This window comes from Pituophis catenifer, unplaced genomic scaffold (genome assembly GCF_029215685.1).
Source record: "Pituophis catenifer annectens isolate HBS135680 unplaced genomic scaffold, rPitCat1.0.hap2 SCAF_1, whole genome shotgun sequence".
NCBI lineage: Eukaryota > Metazoa > Chordata > Lepidosauria > Squamata > Colubridae > Pituophis > Pituophis catenifer.
In genome coordinates, this window is record NW_027256881.1 from 116397451 (window position 1) to 116422745 (window position 25295).

At 37.9% G+C, this 25295-nt stretch overlaps 1 protein-coding gene across 6 annotated transcripts in view; it reads right to left on the reverse strand.

Annotated features, from left to right (window-relative positions):
• Positions 1 to 25295, reverse strand: part of SENP6 (SUMO specific peptidase 6) — a 70966-nt gene that overhangs the window by 38105 nt on the left and 7566 nt on the right. For 5 of the 6 annotated variants that reach the window (XR_011599769.1, XR_011599770.1, XM_070932893.1 and 2 more), the window contains exons 2-6: positions 22093 to 22186; positions 15558 to 15621; positions 14496 to 14635; positions 12581 to 12676; positions 7900 to 7920 (exon numbers count right to left, since the gene is read on the reverse strand). Coding sequence is in view for 4 of the 6 variants with exons in the window: in XM_070932893.1 (XP_070788994.1) it covers positions 7900 to 7920; positions 12581 to 12676; positions 14496 to 14635; positions 15558 to 15621; positions 22093 to 22186 (415 nt within the window). In the remaining 2 variants the exon portion in view is untranslated. The remainder of the gene's footprint in view (positions 1 to 7899; positions 7921 to 12580; positions 12677 to 14495; positions 14636 to 15557; positions 15622 to 22092; positions 22187 to 25295) is intronic. The other variant, XM_070932894.1, reaches the window with a different exon arrangement.

Consider the following 25295-nt stretch of genomic DNA (forward strand, 5'->3'; position numbering starts at 1 on the left):
TTCTTTCCAAATCAGACAATGTGATTGTCTGGATTTGTTTTCTCATTTTGTCTCTCATAGTTGAGGTCTACCTATGATGTCAGTTAAGGCCTCTCTCATCTTTTTAAGTGAGAGAACTTGGACAATTGGTGGCTGACTAAATACTTTTTTGCCCCACTGTATAATACATGAAGATAAATGTAAAATACCAATATAGATTATTTTTCAACATAGTAGTTACAAGCAAAATACAAGCAGGGTACAGCAGACAGACTAGTTTTTAGCACAGCACTCAGAGCTTAACACAGAGCCACGCCCAGGCTTTTTCCAGTTTCAGTTTCAATTCACCAATCAGCTCCCATTGGCTGACTTAGTTGCTATGCCTATTCATTGGCCGACCTTGTTACCATGTCTTCCCAGTCATGAATATTCTGACAAAAAGCTAAATAGAAATGATCCTATAGAACTGACGCACAGGTTGATCGCTATCAATAAAGCCAGAATTCTCAGCAATTTAGCATATTGTTGTATGTGAATAAGACTCTCTTTACTAAGCTATTACTAGATGTAAAGCATTTATTTTAGGATAAAATGGAACAGATAGTTGATACTGCATGTTATATTCTTTAGCTATCTAAGATTCGCTGTTATACTTATATTCCTTATAAGTGTAAAATTTTGGAGAGATAACCATGAATACTAAACAAAGAACTAAATCAGTGGTTCTCAACCTTCCTAATGCCGCAACCCTTTAATACAGTTCCTCATGTTGTGGTGACCCCCAATGATAAAGTAATTCCTAAAACCATCGAAAATAAGTGTTTTCCGATGGTCTTAGGCCAGGGGTCCCCAACCTTTTGGACCTCAGGGACCACCAAGTTCATAATTTTAAATTTCGCAGACCACTAATACGAATCCAGTGCGCCACTTGCTGAACCACCAGGACTCCCAGTGACGGGATGGGGTCCTTCAGGCACTCTCCCTCCTCTCTGTCTCTCTCTGTCTCTCTCCCCCACTCTTTCTCTCTCATTCTCTCTTTCTCTCTCTCATTTTCGCTTTCTCTCTCTCTCCCTCTTTCTTTCTCTCCCACTCTTTCTCATTCTCTTTCTCTCCCTCTCTCTCCCCCACTCTCTCATTCTCTTTCTCTCTCCCCCCTTTCTCATTCTTTCTCTCCCCCCCACTTTCTCTCTCCCCCACTCTCTCATTCTTTCTCTCTCCCCTTCTCATTCTCTTTCTTTCTCTCTCTCCCACTCTTTCTCTCTCATTCTCTCTCCCCCTTTCTCTTCCCCTTTCTCTCCCCCTTTCTCATTCTCTCTTTCTCTCTCTTCCACTCTTTCTCATTCTCTTTCTCCCCCCTTTCTGTTTCCCCCTCTCCCCCCCTCTCTCTCATTCTCTCTCTCCCCCTTAATCTCTCTCCCTCACTCTTTCTTTCTCTCTCCCCCTTTCTCTTTCTCTCTCCCACTTTCTCTCATTCTCTTTTTCTCTCTCCCCCACTCTCTCTCTCTTTCTGATTCTCTCATTCTGATTCTCTTTCATTTTGTCTCTCTCTCTCATTCTCTCTGATTCTCTGATTCTCTTTCATTCTGTCTCTTTCTCTGTCTCTCATTCTCTCTCTCTCACTCTGTCTCTTTCTCTCATTCTCTCTCTTTCATTCTGTCTTTCTCTCTCTTTCATTCTTTGTCTCTTTCTCTCTCTGTCTCATTTTGATTCTCTCTCTCGCTCTCTCATTCTCTCTTTCATTCTTTGTCTCTTTCTCTCTCTGTCTCATTCTGATTCTCTCTCTTTCTCTCTCATTTCATGGGCCAGCCAGTGTCTTGGGGCTGAGAGGAAGTCAAGCATATCTCTGAGAGACTGAGGGCCGGAAGAAGTGTGGGAGCGAAGCACTACTTGAACTTGTGCGGCATGAGCATTCGCCTTGGTATATTTGCGCCAGCCGATGGCCAAGGCAGCCTCATCTCTCCGCTGAAAGTGCGGCATCAGGATTCTGCCTTGGTATATTTGCGGCGCAAGGCAGCCCTCATCTCCTGCCGCTTGGGACTCAGAGGGGTAAATGGTGACTGGTCCGTGGAGCAGTCGGATTTTGCTCTCCATTGCGGACGCCGGATCAGCCCCCTGCAAGCTCTCATCTTTCGAGGAGCGCTCCCTGAAGCGGCGCTGGAAACTTTGGTCGGGCTCCTCGAGAGACGAGAGCTTGCAGGGGGCCGATCTTGTGTCTGCAATGGAAAGCAAAATCCAGCTTCTTCTCTCTGCTGTAAGTGCGGCATCAGGATTCCGCCTTGGTATATTTGCGGTGCAAGGCAGCCTTCGTTTCCTGCTGCTTGGGACTTGGAGTGGTAAACAACGTCTGGTTCGGGGAGCAGCCGGATTTTGCTCTCCATTGCGCATGCCAGATCAGCCCCCTGTAAACTCTCGTCTCGCGAGGAGCCCAACCAAAGTTTCCCGCACCACTTCAGGGAGCACTCCTTGAGAGACGAGAGCTTGCAGGGGTCCGATCTGGCATCCGCAATGGAGAGCAAAATCCGACTGCTCCCCGGACCAGTCACCATTTACCACTCCGAGTCCCAAGCATCAGGAGATGAGGGCTGCCTTGTGCCGCAAATATACCAAGGCAGAATCCTGATGCCGCACTTAAAGTGGAGAGAAGAAGCCGGATTTTGCTCTCCATTGCAGCCACCAGATCTCCACCCTGCAAGCTCTCGTCTCTCGAGGAGCCCGACCAAAGTTTCCAGCCCCGCTTCAGGGAGCGCTCCTCAAGAGATGAGAGCTTGCAGGGGGCCTATCTGGCATCCAGATTAGAGAGCAAAATCCGGCTGCTCTCCAGATCAGATGCCATTTACCGCTCTGAGTCCCAGGCAGCAGGAGAGGAGGGCTGCCTTGCGCCAGTGGCTGGCACAAATACACCAAGGCAGAATGCTGTTGCCGTGCAAATGAAAGTAGTGCTTCGCTCCTGTAGCTTCCAGCTATCGCAAACGCCGCTTCTTCCCGCTTCTGCCGCCCGCTCCCCCACTGCCACAACAGCACCATTCATTCCGGATGGCGAGGGCTGCGCTCCTTTTTCTGTATTGCACCACCTGCAAAAATGCAAAAACACGAAAATTTCTCCGCAGACCATCAAAGGACCACCAGTTGGTGACCACTGTCTTAGGCGACCCCTGTGAAAGGGTTGTTCGACCCCCAAAAGGGTCGCGACCCACAGGTTGAGAACCACTGAACTAAATACTCACCTGCCACTCTTATTTATAGGACAAATATCAATCTTAAAAATAACCAACATTATTTATTTAAATTTAGCAGATAAAATGATAATTGCCCAACAATAGAAAACTTAAGATGGCAGGAACCACTACTCTATTGAATTTTGATGAACTTTATATTTTATCTCAATTGCAATAGACGTATTGCAGGCAATACTTTAGATGTATGGTGAATAAAACAATGTATATTTTCTGCCTATCTACTTTTTTAAAAAAAATATCTTTTTTCTCTATGCATCATGGATTTATGTCACTTAATTACTTGATAATGTTTATTAATCAGTTTAATAAATATATAGAAAATAAATAGGTGACTATTAAAAAAAACTGTTCACTTAAAGTAATTCACCATAAACTTCTGCTTTATCATTAACCTATGACACTTTGCAAATATATTTCATATACTAGACAGTTGTATCACTTAAAGATGCAACACATGAAATTCCATTTGCATATTCTTCACAAATAATGGGCAAGTCTGCTGCATATCTAACAATCAGTTACATTTTGCTTAACTTTAGGAAAAAATTAATTAATTAAAATTTTATAGTATCTACAGCATTTCCTGTTAGTGTATTAAAGCTTTTATGGTATAAATGATGTAATTTGCAATGAATTAAAATAAATAAATTAAATTTAAAATATTGAAGGGTATGTTAAAAATGACACTTGCAAAGACTTAAGATACTTCACTGCAGACTAAGGAAGAATACAGTATCTCTGTGACTAATTGCATGCACATCTATCACTTTTCAAATATCCAAAAAAGAGAGACTTAAGTTCCCTCCCCACAATATGTCACATTGTGACATATTCAATAGCTATAATAAGTCATAATGCTATGCTTCTAGCCCTTACATGTCAATTGTGTTTTACTTTTTTTCTTAATCTTAATTCCTTTGGTAGAGGCAGCTAATAAATTGAAGTAACAACAGCAATAATACAACACATAATGGACATAAGAAATCTGGTTGCTTTAATTGTTTTATATTAATTACAATTTCCTATGATTACTTATGTCATCTCAAGCAAACAAAGAATAGTGGGTTAAGCCATGGTTGTTAAATTGAACGCAGAATGCTTAATCAATTGCACTTAAATTAAAAAAGAGAGTGAAGCTTCCAATCTTATTGTACTGTCTTGAAGGATGAAACATGTAGGGTTTGAGATCTTTAGGATTCATTCCTAGCTGTAAGGAAGTATGGAGATGGCCTTCACGAAGAAATTTAACAGCCATTAAAATGAAACACCCATATGGACCAGAGAGGGAGAAGAGGGTCAAAAGAAACTCAAGATTACTCCACCTGGATTCTCTTTGGTATAATATGGGGGAACAGAGAATCTCTATCAGGCTTTTGGGATTCTGTTATTATATTCTGCATCAATAAAAAAGAATTCCAACAGTTCTTGTGGAATTTATTTTCCAAAATGCCACTAGCTTCCCACCAAAGTGGTGCCTACTTATCTACTTGATTTACATGCTTTCGAACCGCTAGGTTGGCAGGAACTGGAGCAAGAATGGGAGCTCACCCATCAGATGGCACTCAGGTCTCGCATCTGGGCTGCCAGCTTTCCAGCCAACAAGCCCAATGTCTTAACCATTGAGCCACCATGCCGCCCCACTATAAGCCAGTAATCAAAATAATTTCTGCCTGAGATCATACAGTACTTTTCCAAACGTGTACTGTACACTATTTTTCCATACAGATACTTTCAATTTCCAAACATTAGGGGTGCTTAAATATTGTGACATGGCTTGGGAATTGTAAAGATATTTTGGTTATTTTAATATCATTTAGATGTGCTTGGTAAGTAATTACATAAATATCATAATTTTTTAAAACCTGTTTGTTTCAGAAACTAATTTATTTCAATATCCATAGCAAATGATAGGATACATTCTCAAACTTGGTATGGGAAAATAAATATTCATATAAAATCAAATAAACTGGTTGTGAAATGTCCTACCTAAACCAATACACTTAAAATTTTATCCTAAAATCCTTATCATAACTGATGTGAAGCTGCTCATAAAAGGGAAAGCAAAATATTCCTAACAGGTAAATTGAAATAAAATTAATAATATAGTTTTTAAAATGTCACGTTTCTATAACAGCAAACACATTTTGTAATTTGAGCCAGACTATGCTACAGAATTAGTAACTTACTTCATGTAAATTAATGTAAGAAAATAGAGGTTTTCAGGTATCTGGGAGCTTTAGCAGTGACACCGTTCTTTTAGGTAAAAAATTAAATAAGATGAATACTTCAGCATTAATCTCTAAACTTTGTTATTACTGCTGATAAGATAGGACCACACTATTAGTCATTGTAATGAGCTACCAGAATCTCGTAAAATTAATTAATAGTCTGATGATATTAAGGAAATAGTACCACAAAACATTCTTTTTCCAAAAGCTTAGTTAGCTACTCGGGACATTGTACCGAAAAACTAACCAGCCCCCCCCCCCCCCTCCAACTATTCTACCAGTGAGGTATTTGTTGGCTACAATTACATGGTTGAAGAAACATGATGATAAAAGGCTAATTAAAGATGTTTTGCAGTATGACACATTGTAATTATTTAGTTAAACGAAAAGAATCTTTTAAAAAAAGCGAATAGATCAAGAAATCTGGGGGGCATCACAGAAGTTTGAGGCTGCACTGGTCCCCCCAGTGCCTACCAAACCACAGACTGTCATACTTCCTCTTGGGCTTAAATGTATATATTGTATGCAGAACTGCTAAATTTATAACTAAGGCAATGGTCCCAAGAACCCAATACACTGAACAAACTGGAATATCTTGTAAGGGACATTTATTTATCTGATTACCGATTATTTATATTAACACATTTTATTTCCTATCTATCTTTTTCTGGAACTATACTATGCACTGTATTTATTTTATTTTATTGATGAAGTTATAAGATCAATCAATAAACTACTACTACTACTACTATTAAAAATAAAGAAATAATTTTAAAAACTTATAATTTGTATAATTATTTTAATTATAAATTATAATAAATTATTTTATTATTTGTTTCTTATAATTTTGACTTTTATAGTTATAACAAATTAAAAATTAAACAATTTAAAAATGGATCCAAATAATTTTAATTCTTCTCATTCACTATTTCTATTCTGAAAATAGATGCATTTACAGTATTTGACCAAGACAACCTAAGTAGAAAAGAAGTCCAAATGCATTAAATATATAAAAAATATAACCAATTAATCTGAATAACTGAATCTATTTGTCATGATCCTGACCATCATGATTCTCACATCCCTTTCCAAATCTCTTTCTCTGCATCTCATACTGTTAGTCCTTGGTTAACTAAGTAATTGGGACTTGAATTTCCATCACTAAGTGATGTAGTCACAAAATGTGACATCACATGACCACACTGCTTAGCAACAGCAATCTTAGTACTCCCTACTGCCATTGGTAAGCAAGAATCATGGATCATGAAGGAGGTCCCAGATGGCTTGCAAGCAGGCCAGTGGGTAGTTAAGGTGTGGTGCAATGCACAGTGCAATGTGCAAGAGACCACGGATGGCTCTTGCCAGGTGGGGGAGAATGCATGAGTGGCTCATGAGCCACTGTGCAAGGAAGGCAGGGATGGATGATTCCAAAGCCAGTTGCCAGAGCAACTTGTGACCTTCCCTCTTGATTTCTCAACTGACTCTGAGAAGCCAGGAAGGAATGTCACAAATAGCTATCAAATGACTATATGATGCTGCAACCATTGTAAATGTCAGTTGGTTGCTAAGAGTCCAGATTGTGATCATGTAACTGCAGGAGTGCTGGGACAGCCAGAACTTTGAGCACCAGTCATAAGGACCATTCATTAAGCTCCATCATAACTTGGAACAGCTGCTGAAGGAGTGGTTCTTAAATGAGGTCTCCTTGTTAACTGTAAAACCTAGAGAAGAAACCATCCAATCAGTGGTGGGCTGCTGCCGGTTCAGACTGGTTCAGGCGAACCAGTAGTTCTGATCAGTGGCTGGGCCCGCCCACCTGCCCTGGCGCTATCACATCCTATATAATTGCCTGTTTTTCGATGTAGCACACATGCACATGCCGCACACACTCACATTTTTGGTTCCAGGCGAACCGGTTGTTACAGTATGTGACGCCCACTTCTGCATCCAATATAATAGAACTCTGGAAGTCATTTTGTCCTGCTGAAGGACACTTTTACCAACCACCTAAGCCTTTCAATGATTTTGATTCTAAATTATAAGCATCTCCATCACATTAAAGATTATTTCTTACTTCCAATGTCATATACCCTTCAGATCATCTCATAACTAATTTACCAAGTTTTGTGTCAAGTTGGAGTCTTCGTTTATATTTTCCATATCAAGGCAGAATCTAAAGGCAACATTTATTCTTAATTTCAAAGTCCTGACATGCTTTGACTAAAAGCAGTAAAATGGGACATATGAAATAGCATGCACTGGCACACTTGCTTATTCAAAATAAACCAGAAGCAACTTAAACAACTTAAAGCTATGAATAAATGTAACCAGAGCTGATATCTGTTGATAATCCTGTCTCATTTACTATTCCAGGTAAGAAAAATCCATTCAGTAGTGCCAGAAAATAATACTTCTACAGTATTCTCATTATCATGTCCATTTCACCTTGTGCTTACCTTTCTTTTAGATCCCGATTGCTTAAAATATGAAAGAGAGAAATATTGTAAGATACAAAGCCCTTCAATATGAGTTCTTTAAAATGTGCTTTTAGAAACCTAGATTTTAACATTTAAATTAAATGCAGAACATTCATTGTTAAGTAGCACTAAACTTATAAGGGAATTTAAACCTAAACTACAACCAAGATGCAGTTATCAGCTGATTGCCTCATTAGTTTCAGGTGACCAACACTTATTTGAAGGAGTAATTAAATAAGGACCTGCTTCAATGAGCAAACTTGGAGTTAACAGTTCATCCTTCACAAGTCTAGATTAAAACAGAGTATAGCACATTTTTTAAAAGTACTCCATGGATCTTCAAGCAGAAGAGTCCAATACAAATTCCAAGGAAAAGGCTAGTATGGGTAGGGATAAGCCATCCTTCAAAGCTAAAATTTTATTCAGGGTTGGCAATAGTGGGCAAAAATCTTTGGACATGAGATTTTTAACACTGGGGGCTGATTAAGAGTCTGATAAAAAGGGAAAAAGAATCCAATCTTATTCCAACACTATTTTGTCCTATTCCTCTGTCCTTGTAACTATCTCCCCTAAAATTCTGCTTTATTACAAGAAAAAAATAATAATCTGTTCTCTGCCACCAAGAGCAATCTCATCCACTGGAATAGGTTTGTAATATACCATGTTTCCCCAAAAATACGACATGTCCTGAAAATAAGGCCAAGCCTGGTTTTTGGGGTGGGGATAAATATATGTCCTCCCCGAAAATAAGTCCTAGTGAAGGGTTGAGCATGGGCAGCAGAGAAGGCAGCCCTTCCCTTCCCCGGTCAGCTAATGGCAGCTGGGCTCCTTAATGGCAACCCACGGATCAGCTGAGCTGATCGGGAGCTGCTCCAGCATTCTTGGTGCTCACCTACCTCCCATCCATCCCCCTCACCTGAAAACTCCTGCCCCGCTTGCATAAGAGCAGCCACCCGGCACCTCTTGCCACTTGGTGCCCACTCAGTGGACACCCCCCTCCGGCCAGGCAGAGCGCCACTCACCGACCAAGCAGTATCCCAGGATCATGATGTGGACGAAGCCGGTGAGCACTAGGTCCTTGAGGAGTCCATGCCGCTGCCATCCCAGCACTGAGGATGGCTTCCTCTGCAGCTTCCAAACCCCGGATGGAAATGGAGAAGAGGTTGCTCGGGCAGCCGCCTGCTGCCAAGTTTTCTGGGAGCCGGCGCAGCCGCATGGACCTGGAACCATAGAGCGGACTTCCTGCTCTATGGTTCCAGGTCCATGCGGCTGCCCCAGCTCCCAGAAGACTCGGTAGCAGGCGGTTGGCCCGACCGGCCTCTTCTCTGCTTCCAGCGGCTTCCAGCTGGGGTTTGGAAGCCACAGAGGAAGCCATCCTCAGTGCTGGGATGGCGACGGCACAGACTTCTCAAGGATCTGGTGCTCACCGGCTTCGCCCACATCGTGATCCTGGGATACTGCTTGGTCGGTGAGTGGCCCGCTGCCTGGCCAGAGGGAGGGGTGTCTGCTGGGTGGACACCAAGTGGCAAGAGGTGCCGGTGGCTGTTCTCTTGCGAACAGGCTCCCGAAGAGCCAGACACAGGGACGTGAGGACACAGGCATGGCCTCAGGCGAACAGCTGACAAGCGGCTGTGTTGCCGCAGCAGCGCAACACAGCCGCAACCATGACCACCCCCAAAATAATAAGCCCCCCCTGAAAACCCAGGGTTTTCTTTTCAGGGTTCAAAAGAAAATAAGATCCTATCTTATTTTCGGGGAAACACGGTATAGACAAAACATCTGAAAGTTGCCCATCTTTATACCTAGAACTTATTTATTAAAAAAATGAAGTATTTTAATGAAATTGCCAAGATAAGCCAAACAAGCTAAGATATCTTTAATGGTGATAGTGGAAAACTAAACTTTCCTTTATATGTGTAAGATAAACTCTGCTGGATCACATTAAAGGACTCTCTGAAGCTCACAGTAGGACATGAGTATGGTTCTTGGTAATATTAAAAAATGCATTATTTTCTAATACTTCCAAATTATAAACAAGGCTGAAAATAAAATGGCCAAACAAACTTTAGAAAAATAACTCCTGTATTAAACACAGTAATGAAATAGCAATCTGCCCCAAATCAAAATGCCATCACTGTGTCCCTATTATAAATTTAATGACTGGAAACAACTTTCATAAACATTCACGAACATTCAATAACATACAAATGGAAAACAATTTCAGAACCACATTCTTGAACAAGCTCTAGGCCCGTGCTAGGTGGCACGCATAGCCATATCAGTGGGGACACAAGCTGAGCTCTGGTGTGCATGCACGTGCCGGCCAGCTGATTTTCAGGCCTTCTGGGCCCATCAGAAGTAGGAAAACAAGTTGTTTTCTGCCTCCGGAGGGCCTTGGGGGGGGGGGGAAGGCCCATTTTTCTCTCTCACCTGGCTCCAGAGCATTTCTACGAGTCTGGGGAGGGCAAAAATGGCCTTCCCCACCCCCCCGGAGGCCCTCCAGAGGCCAGAAATGGCCTGTTTGCCAACTTCCGGTGGGACCAGAAGGCCTGTTTTTTGCTATCCCCAGCCTCCAGAGCCTCTCTAGGAGTCTGGGGAGGGCAAAAATGACCTTCCCCACCACCACCCCCGGAGGCTGAAAACGGCCCATTTGCCCACCAGAAGTTGGCAAATGGGCCATTTCTGGCTTCTGGAGGGCCTCTGATGGGGAAGGCTGTTTTCACCCTCCCCAGATTCCTAGAAAGGCTCTGGAGCCAGATGAGAGAGAAAAACGGGCCTATCAGGTCATCGCGTTTCAGGAGTGGGGGTTGTGGTGTCGTGAGCACATGCGTGTGGGCGGGGGGGCATAGAATTATGGGTGTGGGTATGCACGCACGCAACCCCCCTCCCCTAAGGTCTCAACTAATTTTTGCAAGGAAAAGTTAAAGTACTAAAGTTGTCCAGGATTATTCAACAACTTTAAATTCCACAGGTTAGGAATTCTGAATACTTCAACAACTAAAGCCTCTATAGTACTATATTGGGTAATACATGAAGAATGAAAGAATAATAGCAGGAGAAACTAATGGAAAAGGGAAAGTTCCCCCCAAAAAGGTGATACTAAAAGCACAATTGAAAATAATTAAAATGCCAAGCTGATGGAGCCAACATGGATATGTGAAGAACTGAATGAAGAACTGAATGAAACAAACCCAAAGGCTATATATAGATGAAAGAAATGTCACTAAAACAACACAAACAGCTAGCACAGAACTATAAAGAAGCTAGCAAATGAAGCTTAAAATCACATACAAGAAAGCCTTCTTCAGATACACTCAACATTCAGAAAAGATACAAGAATATATCAATTGCTCAGTTAAGAAGGAAAAATGCTAAAGAGACCAAAAGGAAGGCAGACCTATTCAACTAGTATTTTGGCTTAATCTTCTAACTAGACAGTATGTATCCTATTGAGAAATTGTGAAGAACAGAATGAAGGATGAAACTGAACTTTGAGATAGAAATATATTCAGGGATACTTGTCAATCTTGAATAAATTTAAATCTTCCAGTTGAAAGGAAATACATTTTAAGATAGTGACTGAACTTGCTGATAATTTCAGGTGAATCCTTATACACTATCTTTAATAAATCCAGAATAACTGGAGGGTGCATATTATCCCTATCTTAAAAAAGGAAAACAATTGATCCAAGAAACTACAGATCTGTCTGTCCGACGTCTATAACGAAGAAAATTCCAAAGAGATTGTTTTGTAGATAGAATTCAGTCATTCATAATCCAGCATGTACATATCATAACTAAACCTTGCTGGACTCATTTTTTGTCATTTTTAATCAAGGAAGTTCCATAGCAAGTTGTAGTAGTGCTGCAGACGTAATGAATCTTATTTTTAACAAAGCATCAGACTAAGAACCTCATGGCATTCTCATTAACAAGCTGGTTAAAGGGAAGGCCAGTCAGATGAATTCTAAGTGGATACATGCTTTACTGAGCATTGCTGTAGGAATGCTCATCAATAGTTCTTCCACAAACTGGAGTATAATAGCAGGTGGTATCACTATCCCAAATTGGCACATTTGGTCTAGAGCAGGGGTGTCTAATTTGCAGCCTGTGGGCCGGATGCATCACATGCCACCCACCCCCAGTTTAGTGAAGGGGGGAAAAAGTCATACACATCACATGATAACAACGTGACGACGCAGGTTTGACACCCCTGGTCTACAGACTGAAGGGAAACCTGATATCAGTGTTCAAATATCTGAAAGGCTGATTCAATTCTTTAAGTTCTAGATTGCCCCAGAGGACAGTACCATTATCAACAGATTACTATTACTATTAAGGAAGTAGGTTCAAACCAGGCATTAGAAGAAATTATTCCAAAAGATCAGCTTTCAGCAAGAGGAATAGATTGCCATGTGAAGTGGTTAGTTCCTTTTACTAAGGTTTTCAAACAGAGGATGGATTATCATCTATCATAGATGCTGTAATCCATATTGCATTGAATCAGGGGTTGGGTGGGGGTTGGCCTAGATGACCTCAAATATACCTTCTAAGTCTCTGATTCTATGAATAGCAAATCACATTTAAATACTGAGTATCAATTACACCAAAGACAAACCTAATAAAGTCAGACTGATGGTCTATGATTTTTAGAACTTACTTTTGTGCTGCTGTTTTTACTCGTGTTTGTGTGTGAGCATAGAAACGTCTGGCCTGTACTTCTGATTCTGAACAGGATATATTTTCAGCATTTACACTGCAAACGTAATAATAAAATAGAAAAAGTATTATTGTTATTATTCACAACAGGACCGAATGTTCAACTTTTAAATAGTCTTCAGTCATTTTATTCTCTAAATGAATGAATGAATGAATCAGAACTTCCACAACGCTGTCTAATCATAGCAATTGCTTAAGTGCTTAATTAGTAGCAACTGGCAGTCAGTAAAAGAAATATGAAGGATCTTCATATTGTACTGCTAGTGTAGTAGGGTGAAAAAGCTTCTTTAAAAAGTTGCAGTGTTTTATTCTCTCTCAACACACATTCACACAAAAAACAACAATCTGTTTCACAATAACAATTGGAAATTCAGCGTTATTGGAGATTAGGGCACTAAACTCAAGAGATTTAAATTCTTACACTATTTAAACTATTTAATGAAGTTAAATGCAACTTAATGTTTTCCACGGTTAATTTTTAATCAAAGAAATGCCAAGCATTATCTGTACAGGAATTCTTATAAAGATTTCTGAACCATTTTTTAATTTTTGCTTATTTGTTTTCTTTTTCTTTTAAAACAGTAAATAAAAAATTAAAAGAATAAAATTCAGTATTGAAACAAATTTGTCCATTTCAAAAATCTAGTTAATAATTTCGGTGATGATGATTACAGTAAATATGTTAGGAAATATTGCTGGGTCAATTGGCAAAGGAAATTAAAAATGGTAAAAACAAAAGAGTTGACAGAAAATTACTTATGTGTAGTTGTGATACTAATTATACAAGTTTTACAATGTATGGTTTTATTAATATTGTCTTTCCAGCTTGATAACTAAAAAGACAAAATTTGCAGATCCTCCCCAAAAAATCTGAACTATGAACTATTAGAATTCATCTTGTTCACCTGAAGAATATATAAAATTAACACTGCTTAATTTCACAGTGCAAGGGAAATACAAATATTTAAAGCCAAATACACAATGGTACATTGCAACAAGTATAAAGTTTTAAAGTTTATTAAAGACAAGGAAAAAATAATTATACATTAACTCATTTGCTAGATAGCATTTCAAAAACTTCTCTTTCTCCTCCAACCGGGGCACTAGCAAGGTTATAGCTGCTGTGGTTAGAGGGGAAAGAGAACAATTATTTGAATATTTGCTAAACAGTTTTTATTTTTATAGGAATTGGCATAGGTGCAAAGTTTAAAAAACTATGGTACAGAATTTTTTAAAAAATGATGCAAGAAAAGCCCAAGTCAACATTTTCTGGAAAGCCGACATCAAACCTATAGTATATATTCCTTTGTTGGAAAAATGTGGCCGCAACTCTTATTTAAAAGCATACCACAAGCAGTTAGTGTAGCATAATACTATCATTGGAACAAATAGTCTTCAGGAGATTAAGTCTAATTTTGTCCTTTGCATTCTGTGATTTTTCATCATGCAACTCAACATAGCAATTGAAGATACTGGCAACAGAAGATATAGCCACAGGCAATTCTTTTGCTAATAATGCAGACATTATTGGATACACTGTAAACTTTAGCTGGAAAGGGGAAATTTTTCTCTCTTGATTGTTCAATAGCACAAATAGTGTGTTCCAATCTGTTCGGTCCGTTTCTGTAAAGTTCTGTGTAGTTTAGACATTTTTATATATAGTTATATATTCCAATATATATATCTATAATAATACTTGGATATTTTAATAGATGTGTTTTTATACTTGCTTAAAATACATCACCCAAGTGGAAACAGACAGCTGAACAGTGTTAGTAGCACTCTCATAACTAACATATCCTCTAGACATACACCACATATTAAACAATTTTGAGATCATCTGAAAAGCACTACACCATATTTTCCTTCCGCTTCCCGATATGTTAAGTCCAGTTGGGGTGCTTTTTAAAGTTCCAGGAGTGTCACTTTTGTTTCGTCTGCTGTATGTCCTTAAGGCTTCATTTCTGGTTCCAAAACCTAAGCGATGGCGACATGGCTGAAATAAAACAACATAAACCATCATATCAAAAGAGGAAATTATAGTTCTGTCAAGCTTTCAAATACTAAAACATTTTCAGGGCTTTTCGTACTGTCTCAAATGTCCCCAAACTGGAAGATCCTGCTCAAATAGTAGGATTAAAACTTTCGGAATGAAATACTTCTCTACACCTTATATTTTAAAGAAATTGTATGCTGCTCAGGAAACTGGGGATGGAGGGTTGATTACTGGACATAGGTAGCCCTCGACTTACAATCACAATTGAGTCCCAAATTTCTGTTGCTAAGTGAGACAGTTGTTAAGTGAGTTTTGTCCCAGTTACAACCTTTCTTGTCACAATTGTTAAGTGAATCACTTCAGTTGTTAAGTTAGAAATACAGTTAAGTAAATCTGGCTTCCCCATTAACTTTGCTGGTCAGAAGGTTGCAAATGGGGACCACATGATTCCAGGATACTGCAACCATCATAAATATGAACCAGTTGCCAAGTGTCTGAATTTTGATCATGTGACAATGGGGATGTTACAATGATTGTAAGTGTAAAAAAATGTCATGTCATTTTTTTAGTGTCATTGTAACTTTGAACAGTAACTAAACAAATGGTTGTAAGTCGAGGGCTATCTGTATTTGAGAAATTAATTTTTTAAAAAAATCCACAAATTTAGTTAATTTTTAGGTTGGCGTGAAAAGTAAAAATAATGACAACACATAAGCTACCATCTACAAAATACATTGGATATATTCACATATTATCATTACTTTTCACTGAAGTCAAAATAAGATACATTATGAGCTGGTCGTTAATTGCTGTTGTAAGTCAAAGACTATATCAGAATTAGCTCGGAGTAAATAGATATAAGATTTCATGTGATATGGCATTTGTAAAGTGAATAAATGTACATTATATTTTATATACTCACTTTTCTTTCACCATTGGGACTACAAGTTCCATCGCTTTCATCAAATGTCAGCAAATTGGCTTCACTACATAAGAAGAAAAATATATTTAAACTTTCACCGACATAGATTAAGACAACAAAACCAGGTTTCAACAACCATTGCAAAATGTTCATATTTCAAAGAATATTTTCATTTGATTTTTTTTCTCTAGACTAAGCACTATTTTATTTAAAGATGAAGTTTATACATAATTTTATTTCAAAAATAGGTCTCATAACATTCAACATTTTAGCATTGGAAACTTCAAAACTGCAATGAATATAATATCCTCTCAAATCTCCATTTCTCTTTCCTACCTATTTGACAAGTTTAATATTGTTGCTATATTTTGGTCTTTCAATAAAACTCAGTTGGGGGGGATCTTCTGCAATTGTCGTTGTCCAAGGGCAGAGTGTGTGTGACTGGCACAAAGTCACCTACCTGGTTTCTAGGTAGTCAATACTAGAACTCAGTCTCCCAGTTTCCAGCCCAGTGCCTTTAATTCTACACCATACCTCTTTAAAATGATTTCAGGGCAATAAATTAATCAATGCAATCCAAAAACTGAAAGCTACTTTAGAGCAAAACATAAGGAAGCAACAGCAGGGGGGGAAAGAAAAGTAGACCCTCCCAGTGACCTGAGAAAAAAGAAATGTGCAACCATATGAGCTACCAGGTTAAGGAGAATGCTGAAATTACTGTTAGCATTAGGCCAGTATGATGCAATGACACAGCCCTAAGATAGCAAGTTCAGCTAGGATCGTGAGGAGAAAGCATCCAGGGAGCAAAACAAAAAAAGCAGCTTAGAAATGATCTGAATGAATCAATAAGGTTTTGAGCAATCTGGTACTGTATAACGCTAAGAAAGGGATTTGACTTGTACAGTACTTTAAATAGATTGTCACATTTCCAACTAGCCCAACTCTTTGTGTCACTCTCAAATACAGCATGTCACAATAACTGTGTTTCTATATATGTGTGGTTTTGCTACAATATCTCATAGCTTTCACTGATAAGGTACCAGATAAACTATCATTCAGTGAGTCTTTAAGAGCTATTATTATATTACACTTACTTCTATTCTACTAACAAGCAGCTTTACCCTGGAAAAAGTATGAACCCCTGGAGTTCCTACATTACATATTTATATGTATTAGTAACAAGCTGCCTTGTTATTAAGAGCATTTAGAGACTATAACAGATCCAGAATATGGCAATGCAGGTAGTGATGGACCTGGTCTGTTATGCCATGTGATTCCATTGCTCTATGACCTGTACTAGTTGCTAGGGGCATATAGGGACAATTCCAGATACTCATTATCTATAAAGGACTTTATGGCATAGAACTTAGCTATTTGAGGAACTGTCTATCTCCCATTGTTTCTGCCCACCCAATAAGATTGGGGAGAATGGGCACACTCCCGATCGGGCACACTCCCGATCCCCTCTGTTAAACAACATCATTTGTTGACATCTAGGAAACAAGCTTTCTCTTTCCCAGCACCTGCCCTATATTATTATTATTATTATTATTATTATTATTATTATTATTATTATTATTATTATTATTATTTATTTAATCTTTAGTGAGATTCACAGCCTTTGAGGCTGGTTAATAGCTCAGCAGCTCGAGTCCTAACCAAGGACCTAGGAACTGTTAAGGTATCGTCGGAGGATGTAAGCTGTTCTGAGTAAGGTGGTTTTTTTCTAGAGTCAAAATGTTCAAGTCCGGCAAATTTAGAATTTCTAAATAGCGGGGTAGCCCTTTGGGTATTGCTCCAAGGGCTCCAATTACAATCGGGACAACACACGATTTCTTTTTCCACAGTCGCTCAACTTCAGTTTACAAATCCCGGTACTTGTGATTTTTTCTTGCTGCTTATCTTCAATCCGTGCATCACCAGGTATTGCAATGTCAATGAACCATACTTTTTTCTTTTCAACTATTGTTATGTCAGGTGTGTTGTGGACCAAGTGCCTATCAGTCTGAATCCTAAAGTCCCACAAGATCTTGAGTTTCTCATTCTCTAAAACTTTCTCAACCTGATGTTCCCAGTGGTTTTTGCTGTACTCAAATCCAAACTTCTGGCACAATTTCCAGTGAATGATCCTAGCAACACGGTCATGGAGTTGTAGGTAGTCAGTTTGTGAAATTTTGCTGCACCCACTGATCAGGTGGTCGACTGTCTCATCTTTCTCATTGCAGAGGCGGCATTTGCTGTTGGTGGTAACATGTTGAATTTTTGCCTTCATGCAGTTTGTGGCTAGGGCTTGTTCTTGAGCTGCCAAAATAAAGCTTTCTGTTTCTTTTTTCAGTACTCCTGATCTTAACCAGTTCCAAGTTAGTTTCTGGTCAGCTTTGCCTTCAATACTTTTCAAGTATTGGCCATGCAGAGCTTTGTGTTTCCAATTTTCAGCTCGCTGCTCAATTACTTCTTTCTTATATTCTGCTTTTGTTTTAGTTGTCTTTAAAAGGCCTCCTTTATTTACTTCCTTAATCACTGGTTCTTCACTTTTCTGGATGTAATCATTCAAGCTGCATTTTTCTTCTTCCACAGTCTGCTTTACTTGTAGGAGTCCTCGACCATCCTCTGCACTTGGTAAATATAATCGGTCAACATCACTTTTAGGGTGCAAGGCATCATTCATTGTCATAAGCTTCCTTGTTTTTCTGTCCAAATTGTCTAACTCCATCTGGGTCCAGTCAATTATTCCTGCAGAGTATCTAATCACAGGTATAGCCCAGGTATTTATGGCTTTTATGATGTTTCCTCCACTCAATTTGGACATTAATATCTTACGAATTCGCCGAATGTACTTGGCTGAAGTTAATTCCTTGACTTTATTATGCATTAAGTCAGAGGCTTCTAAAATCCCCAAGTACTTGTAGCCTTCTTCTGATTTTACTGCCTTTATCATTTCTTCATTCTCTAGTTCTATTCCATCCTCTTCTATGATCTTGCCTGCTTTGGTTGCTATTGTTGCACATTTGTCAATTCCAAACTGTATACCAATGTCTTGGCTGAATTCTTTTGTGTTTTCAATTAATAAATTCAGTTCAGCTTTTGTTTTACCAAACAGCTTCAAATCATCCATGTACATCAAGTGCGAGATTTTCAGTCCTTTCTTTGCAAGTTCGTATCCACAGTTCATCTTCTTCAAAATGATTGTATTATTATTTTTATTATTATTTTTTATTTTTATTATATTGTTGTATTATTATTATTATTATTATTATTATTATTATTATTATTATTATTTCCCCCAGAAATCAGTATGGCTACCACTTTAATGTTGTTCCAAATATCTCTGGAACATCTAACTGTTCTCCCAGATAGACATAGGGTAGCTGCTGAAGTCCAGCACATGTAGTCCTTGACTTATGACCAGTCATTCAATAACTGTTACAACGGCCACAGAAAGGATGCTTTGTGACCCACAAAGCAATTCTGGCCATAATAAAATGTCCCCCCATAATGGTCATGTGACCTCATTTTAGGTGTTTGGCAACCAGTTCACAGTTATGACTGGTTGACATGTGGTTGCTATGTGCAATCTTTAAGTGCACTTGGAGGCTATAAGAGGTCCAGAATACAGCAATGTAGGTAGTGAGGGACATATGGTGTCATGTGACTCTGCTTCTCTGTGACAGGTTGCTAAAGGGATTATGTAGTCAATTCAAAATGCCAAAACCAATTGGGAAATTCCAAAATCAAATTCCAAAGTCAACTGAAAAGCTGTCAGGGAAGGTTGCAAGTGGAGGGAACCAAGAAGAGGTGAAGACTCTTCAGTGAGTTATAGAAAGTTTGAGAGTGAAAGAGTTGCCTGCTAAGAGAATTTTAATTTCACACAGAGCTAAAATACTTAAGCAGAAAGCTCTTTTGCTCCATCCACTTAACAACCTCGGAGAATATCACTTACCAACTGCAACTGAGAGTGCTGGGATTGAACAAAGCAGTCACACAGCCATCTCATTAACGCCCATCTCACTCAGTGACTGAGATTCTAATCCCAATTGTAGTTATTATTGAGGACTATCTGTAGAAATGTTGCTATGCTTGGTTTTTTTTTTCTTTTCTATGATGTGTTTCTTGATTTTTTAAATTGTTCTTGCTTTTAAAGTACAAGCTACCCAGAGGCACGCATATATGTATATGTACGTATACACACTCTATATCTATGTTTGTGTGTGTGTGTGTGTGTGTGTGTGTGTGTGTGTGTGTCTAGAGGCTGTAAATACATAGTTTACATTTAGTGTAAATTTTTTAACATTTAGTATAAAATTTACATATAGTGTAAATACGTAATTTACATTTGCAAAATACTTTGCAGTACATATCCTCTAACGGATGTGTTTATGTTCAATCAGTTTTCCAATCCCCCATTTCATTTTCACTGTCCTTTGAAAACAAATGTTTAGCTGAATACTGCTGAATTTAGTTGCAAATACACGTTTTTAAACAAAGGATTGCTTTGTGAAACCCAAATCATTTTTTTAAAAATAGGTGATTCAAAAGATTGGTCACATTGGCACTGATCCTGGTTTTTTTCCAGGGGTATGATATCAGCATTTTATTATATTAAAGAAAAATTATAGAGTAATTAGTACAGGAATTAATGGCAAAAACCAAAGTTCCATGATCACAGGGCACAATGTCCCAGAGGACGGGAAACAAGGCAGAAAAGGCTCTTCTCTGAACTCTGCCAGACAGAATTCCATGACAGAAAGGATCCGCAGCATGTCCCTTCTATTGGAACATGTGGGGCTGGCCAAACCAGTGAGATAGTTCCTCAGGTGGTAGTTAATAATTTGCATTTAAGTAGATATAGAATAGCCATTTTAAAAAGCCATATTAAATGTATTGCCATCACATATGGTATACAGGTAGTCCTTGCTTAATGACTATTTGAAGCTACGCCCGGAGCTTAAAGTTATGGCCACTGCAGCAGCACTGCACTCACATGATTAAAATTCAGGTGCTTGGTAGCCTGCCTGCATTTACAATCGCAAGGTGCTATTCAACTCATTCCCTCCACCCTGTGTCCATCTTCCCCCCCCCCCATCTCTTCCCTTTTAGCCACTATCACTGTCATCTTCTTCCTACTGCTGACGAGGTGCACCTGGACTGGCCTTTCCTAAGGTGGCTGCTGGCCACTTGTCTTTCTCATAATCACAAGGTACAGGTAGTCTTCGACTTACAACCATTTATTTAGTGACCATTCTAAATTACAACAGCACTGAAAAAAAGTGACTTGTGGCCCTTTTTTCACACTTATGATCACTGCAGCATCCCTATAATCGTATGATCAAAATTCAGATGCTTGGTAACTTTCATATTTATGATGTTTGTGGTGTCCTGGGGTAATGGGATCATCTTTTGTGAACTTCTGACAAGCAAAGTCAATGGGGAAGCCAGATTCAACTTACAACCGTGTTACTAATTTAAACATGGAGGTGGCTCACTTAACCATCCATCCATCCATCCTTCGTTCCCTCTTCTCTCTTGCTGTTTCAATACTGAAATATTCCATTGCTTAGAAAGTATGACATATATTACTATTTATACACATCAAAAACTGTTAATTTTTTAACAGTTGTATAAAAAAATTGTATAAATTGTATAAATAAATTGTATAAATTCATATGCATTTACATATTTTATATTTAGGAAAATATCTTATGGATCCGAAGACTTAGGTTCTATAGGATGTAAAATATTCATAGTCTTTATATTCAAACATTTTCACATTTATTTATTTCATTCTTCTCACTAAAATAATATCAGGACATAAGGTAGTCTATTTTTATTAAACATTTAAAGTATTACTAATTTTTATCACATCTGTCTATTTATTAGGAAAAGAGTGTTAATCTGTTCCTTTATTCTAAATCAATACAATTTGAAACATAAAAATAAAATGCAATTCAGTCCCATATAAATCTAATGACAAAAAATGAACTTATGGTTTCAAGACTGTTCAATTGATCACAGGTTTCTTAGTTAAGAATCTCAGACTTTATAACTGTGGCAATATTTCTCAATTTATATTGCATGGGTAGGAAAAAAAAACAACAACACCTTTCCAGTAGATTTAGATAGCATTCATTTGATAATGTTTCTACCTAGTTTATAGTTTTCAAACATTAGTAAGTAAAATGTAGAAGGCACAAAGTGAACAATTGGAAATATTATGTCTGCAGTATTTCTAAAATGAGAATCTCATTTTTAAAATCTAAATTAAGTACAATCTTTAATTCATTCATACCTCTATTATAAATTCTAGGAATGTTAAAATGTTAATTTATAGCTATTTTTGGAATAAAGAATAGTATATCTTGAAAAAGACTGAAAATGTACTGCATACTATATCAAAATAATATAATTTCTCTTTGTTTAAATTGTGCATAAGAAAATCAGAATGGGGGAGCGGAATACCTTATTATTACTAATGAATTATTATTCAAGGCTTCTATTACTATATATTTTTCAACAGCCTAGAATAAAATATCCTTACTCTTTCTCAGTATCTCCTTCACTTTCTTCTGAATGATCAAAGCTCCAGTTATTTTTAAAACCTCCATCCCGCTTGGACTGTGATTTATCCAAAGCTGAAAAGAAATAAGTCAGGATCAGTTCTGGTTCCAAGAAACTCATAAATATATATATATCTATATATAAAATAAAGCAATTTTAATAATGAACAATCCAAAGTATAATTTAGGTTTATTCAACCTGGGGGAAAGAAGTGGACAAAACCAAACTAAATTTAAATGCAGTTCAGATGCACTTACTGCATGTACTGTATTTCCCAATAGTGGGATGCAGGCTTGTAAGGCAGTCTCTATATAGTTTGCACCATTCCATAAAATAACATGAGTATAAAATAAAAATAGCATGGATCCAACTAAGATTAATATTCTAGTCTACACTTTTTTATTTTACTAAAAAGCATAAGAAAGCTTTGATTGAACATATCATGATGGAAAGTGGATATGTATACTATATTTACTTCTAATTCTTTTTCTGTGGTTTTTTTTTTCCTGCTTGATGTTGCTTACTACTAAAGGAAATGTATGTATATGTTACCATCTGGAGGGGTTCTGGGGGACCATGTAAAATCCATATGAAGTTCTGAAGACTCAAACTGTGTTCTCATGGTGAAACTGATCATCTAGGCAATGTTCATACACAAGTTCATTTATTTTTTAATATTGCTGTAGTTGCTTAATTCAAATTTTTATTTTAAATGCAGTGTTATCCTATAAAGTTAAAGAGCACTATCATTATTTCAAAGTAAAGTCACCAGCAACTATAACAACATTCCAAAAATGAGTGTACCGTATACCCACTCAGCAGTCAGAAATTTATTGAAAACAAATACTTGCAGGATTTGGCAAAAATATTGTTCATGTATACTCTTATCATAAATTCACTAATTCTGGCAAACGGTTGCTTCTGACTCCTTAAAAATGAATGTTCTTTACTGCACTAGTTATGAACACCATTTGTACTTTGATTTCAAATGGAATGAGGAAGAAACTTAATAGAAATAGAAACAGGATCAGACATCAATCACATCTACTAGAATATGGTGCTTAAAATTTCCATTGGTACATTTCCCAGTTTCATTGGTGTAAATGAAATCTGAATTGTAATTAGTTCTTTTCTGAATGCTATTCCTATTGCAGCCTGAAAAAAATAAATAATTAAAACATCTCATTACCTCTTAGGAAATGGTTAGTAGACAACATGCAGCTAAAGCAGTCACAATTAAAAAGAAAATACATGGTCACAATTGCACCGGCGAGGTGAAAGCACTATCAGTTTGTTCCTTCTTTGCCTGGGAATGCCACAGAAGCCTACACAAAGGGAAGGAAAAGCTCCATCCAACTTTTGACAGTGCTTCTGATATGCCTTATCCCTTTTTCCTTTTTCTCCACATTGCTTCAATAATAACCCGCTTCTGCAATTTCTAGCATCATTCTTTCACTACCTCCTCTGAGGTGCCACTGCTGCCTTAATTCAAGAGAGGCATATTCAAGTACCACCCACTAGAAGGGGAGTGGATAGGTCAATTGGGTAGCCAATAGCTGAATAGAAGAGGAAGTTCCCCTATCTCCCCATTCTGCCATGTGCCACTGGTACTCTGGAATTTAAATCACAAATATAGATTAATAACAGATCCCACCTTTCCCCCACTCATCCTACTCCATTCCCTGCCTCCCTTCCCATCTTTTAGTCAGCATGGAGTTTTTACATCTTTATAGTATTTTCTTCATATTGTATATAGGTTTTGTATATTTTTATCCTTTTAATATTGTAAACTTCCCAGAGTTATCCAGTGCTAAGATGGGTAGCTAATAAATTTAATAAATTAATACTATTGCACAAAACGCTTGAAAAGTAGAAAGCTTATTATATGCCATTTTAGCAACCAATAGAAAAATGATGTCCTTGGAGATATAGTACACCAATTTTTGTATCCTTTTACAAATATACGAATTAAACAATGTATATTTTGAATGGTACAAGACAGCATCTATTTCACTGTCATCCATTATATTCTGTACACAAACAATATGCCAAAGTAATATTCACTGCACACAGCATTATACTAAATGAAATAAAACAAAAAAGGTTTGGAGAAATACTAGCAAAAAACAAACATCAAATACAACTGGAAGGAAGTATGAGCTTAGATATTCGTTACTCATATTGACTGAAAATATGGATAACAAAAATCAGTATTTCTCCATTTTATTTACCGGTACTTATCAATCACATATATATCCTGTTTCAATCATACGCAATCTTAGCAGCTTGTAACATAAAAAACAGTAATGACAATTAGAATTAAAAATATAAAAGCTAATAAAAAAAATATACAAAGATACTTTTCAAATAGCTTCTGGCATCAACCCACATATATCCCCTGGAAAAACTCCTCTTTTAGAAGCTTTTGGAAGGCAAGTAGAGTTGGGGTCCAAAGCATTGTATCTGTGAAGTGTCTTTAGCAGCTGTGAACCTCAGTGTTCCGGATTGCTGCAGAAAAAACATCCCACACTAACCAAATGCTCCACTACCAAAATAACAACCCAACTTCCCACAAAAGGAGCTGTATTAGAATGTTATTCAGACAAGTTCACACTCAGTGCAGCAACCTGGAACAACAGAAAAAGGAAACAGATCACCTACATTCTATTCTTCCAATAGAATGGATACACATGCAACTTTATTAAAAAAAAAAAAGCCTGATCACTCAACTCACTACAGCATAACAATACAAGGTATGAAAAGTATACCACTGATGTATGTATGTATGTATCAGAAGTGAAATCCTCTGAAGTCTGCTACCGGTTCTGTGAGTCTGCTACTGAGTGCACACTAGAAAAGGAACATTTTGAAACCTTCCGAGTCTGCAAAGATAAGTAGAACAGTGAGGTGGGGAGAATCCGCTGTGCCACGCGATTTAGATTAGCTAGAAATCAGGAAATCCAACGATTCTAGCTAATATAAATCGCACATCACAGCTGATCATCACCCAGCTGATGGTCGGAAATACTGGTTCACTTGAACCAGTAGCATTTTGTACTACCGGTAGGGGGGAACCGGTCCAAACCAGTAGCATTTCACCCCTGATATGTATTTATGTGTGTGTGTGTGTGTGTGTGTGTGTGTGTGTGTGTGTGTGTGTGTATAAAATCTCAAGAACAACCA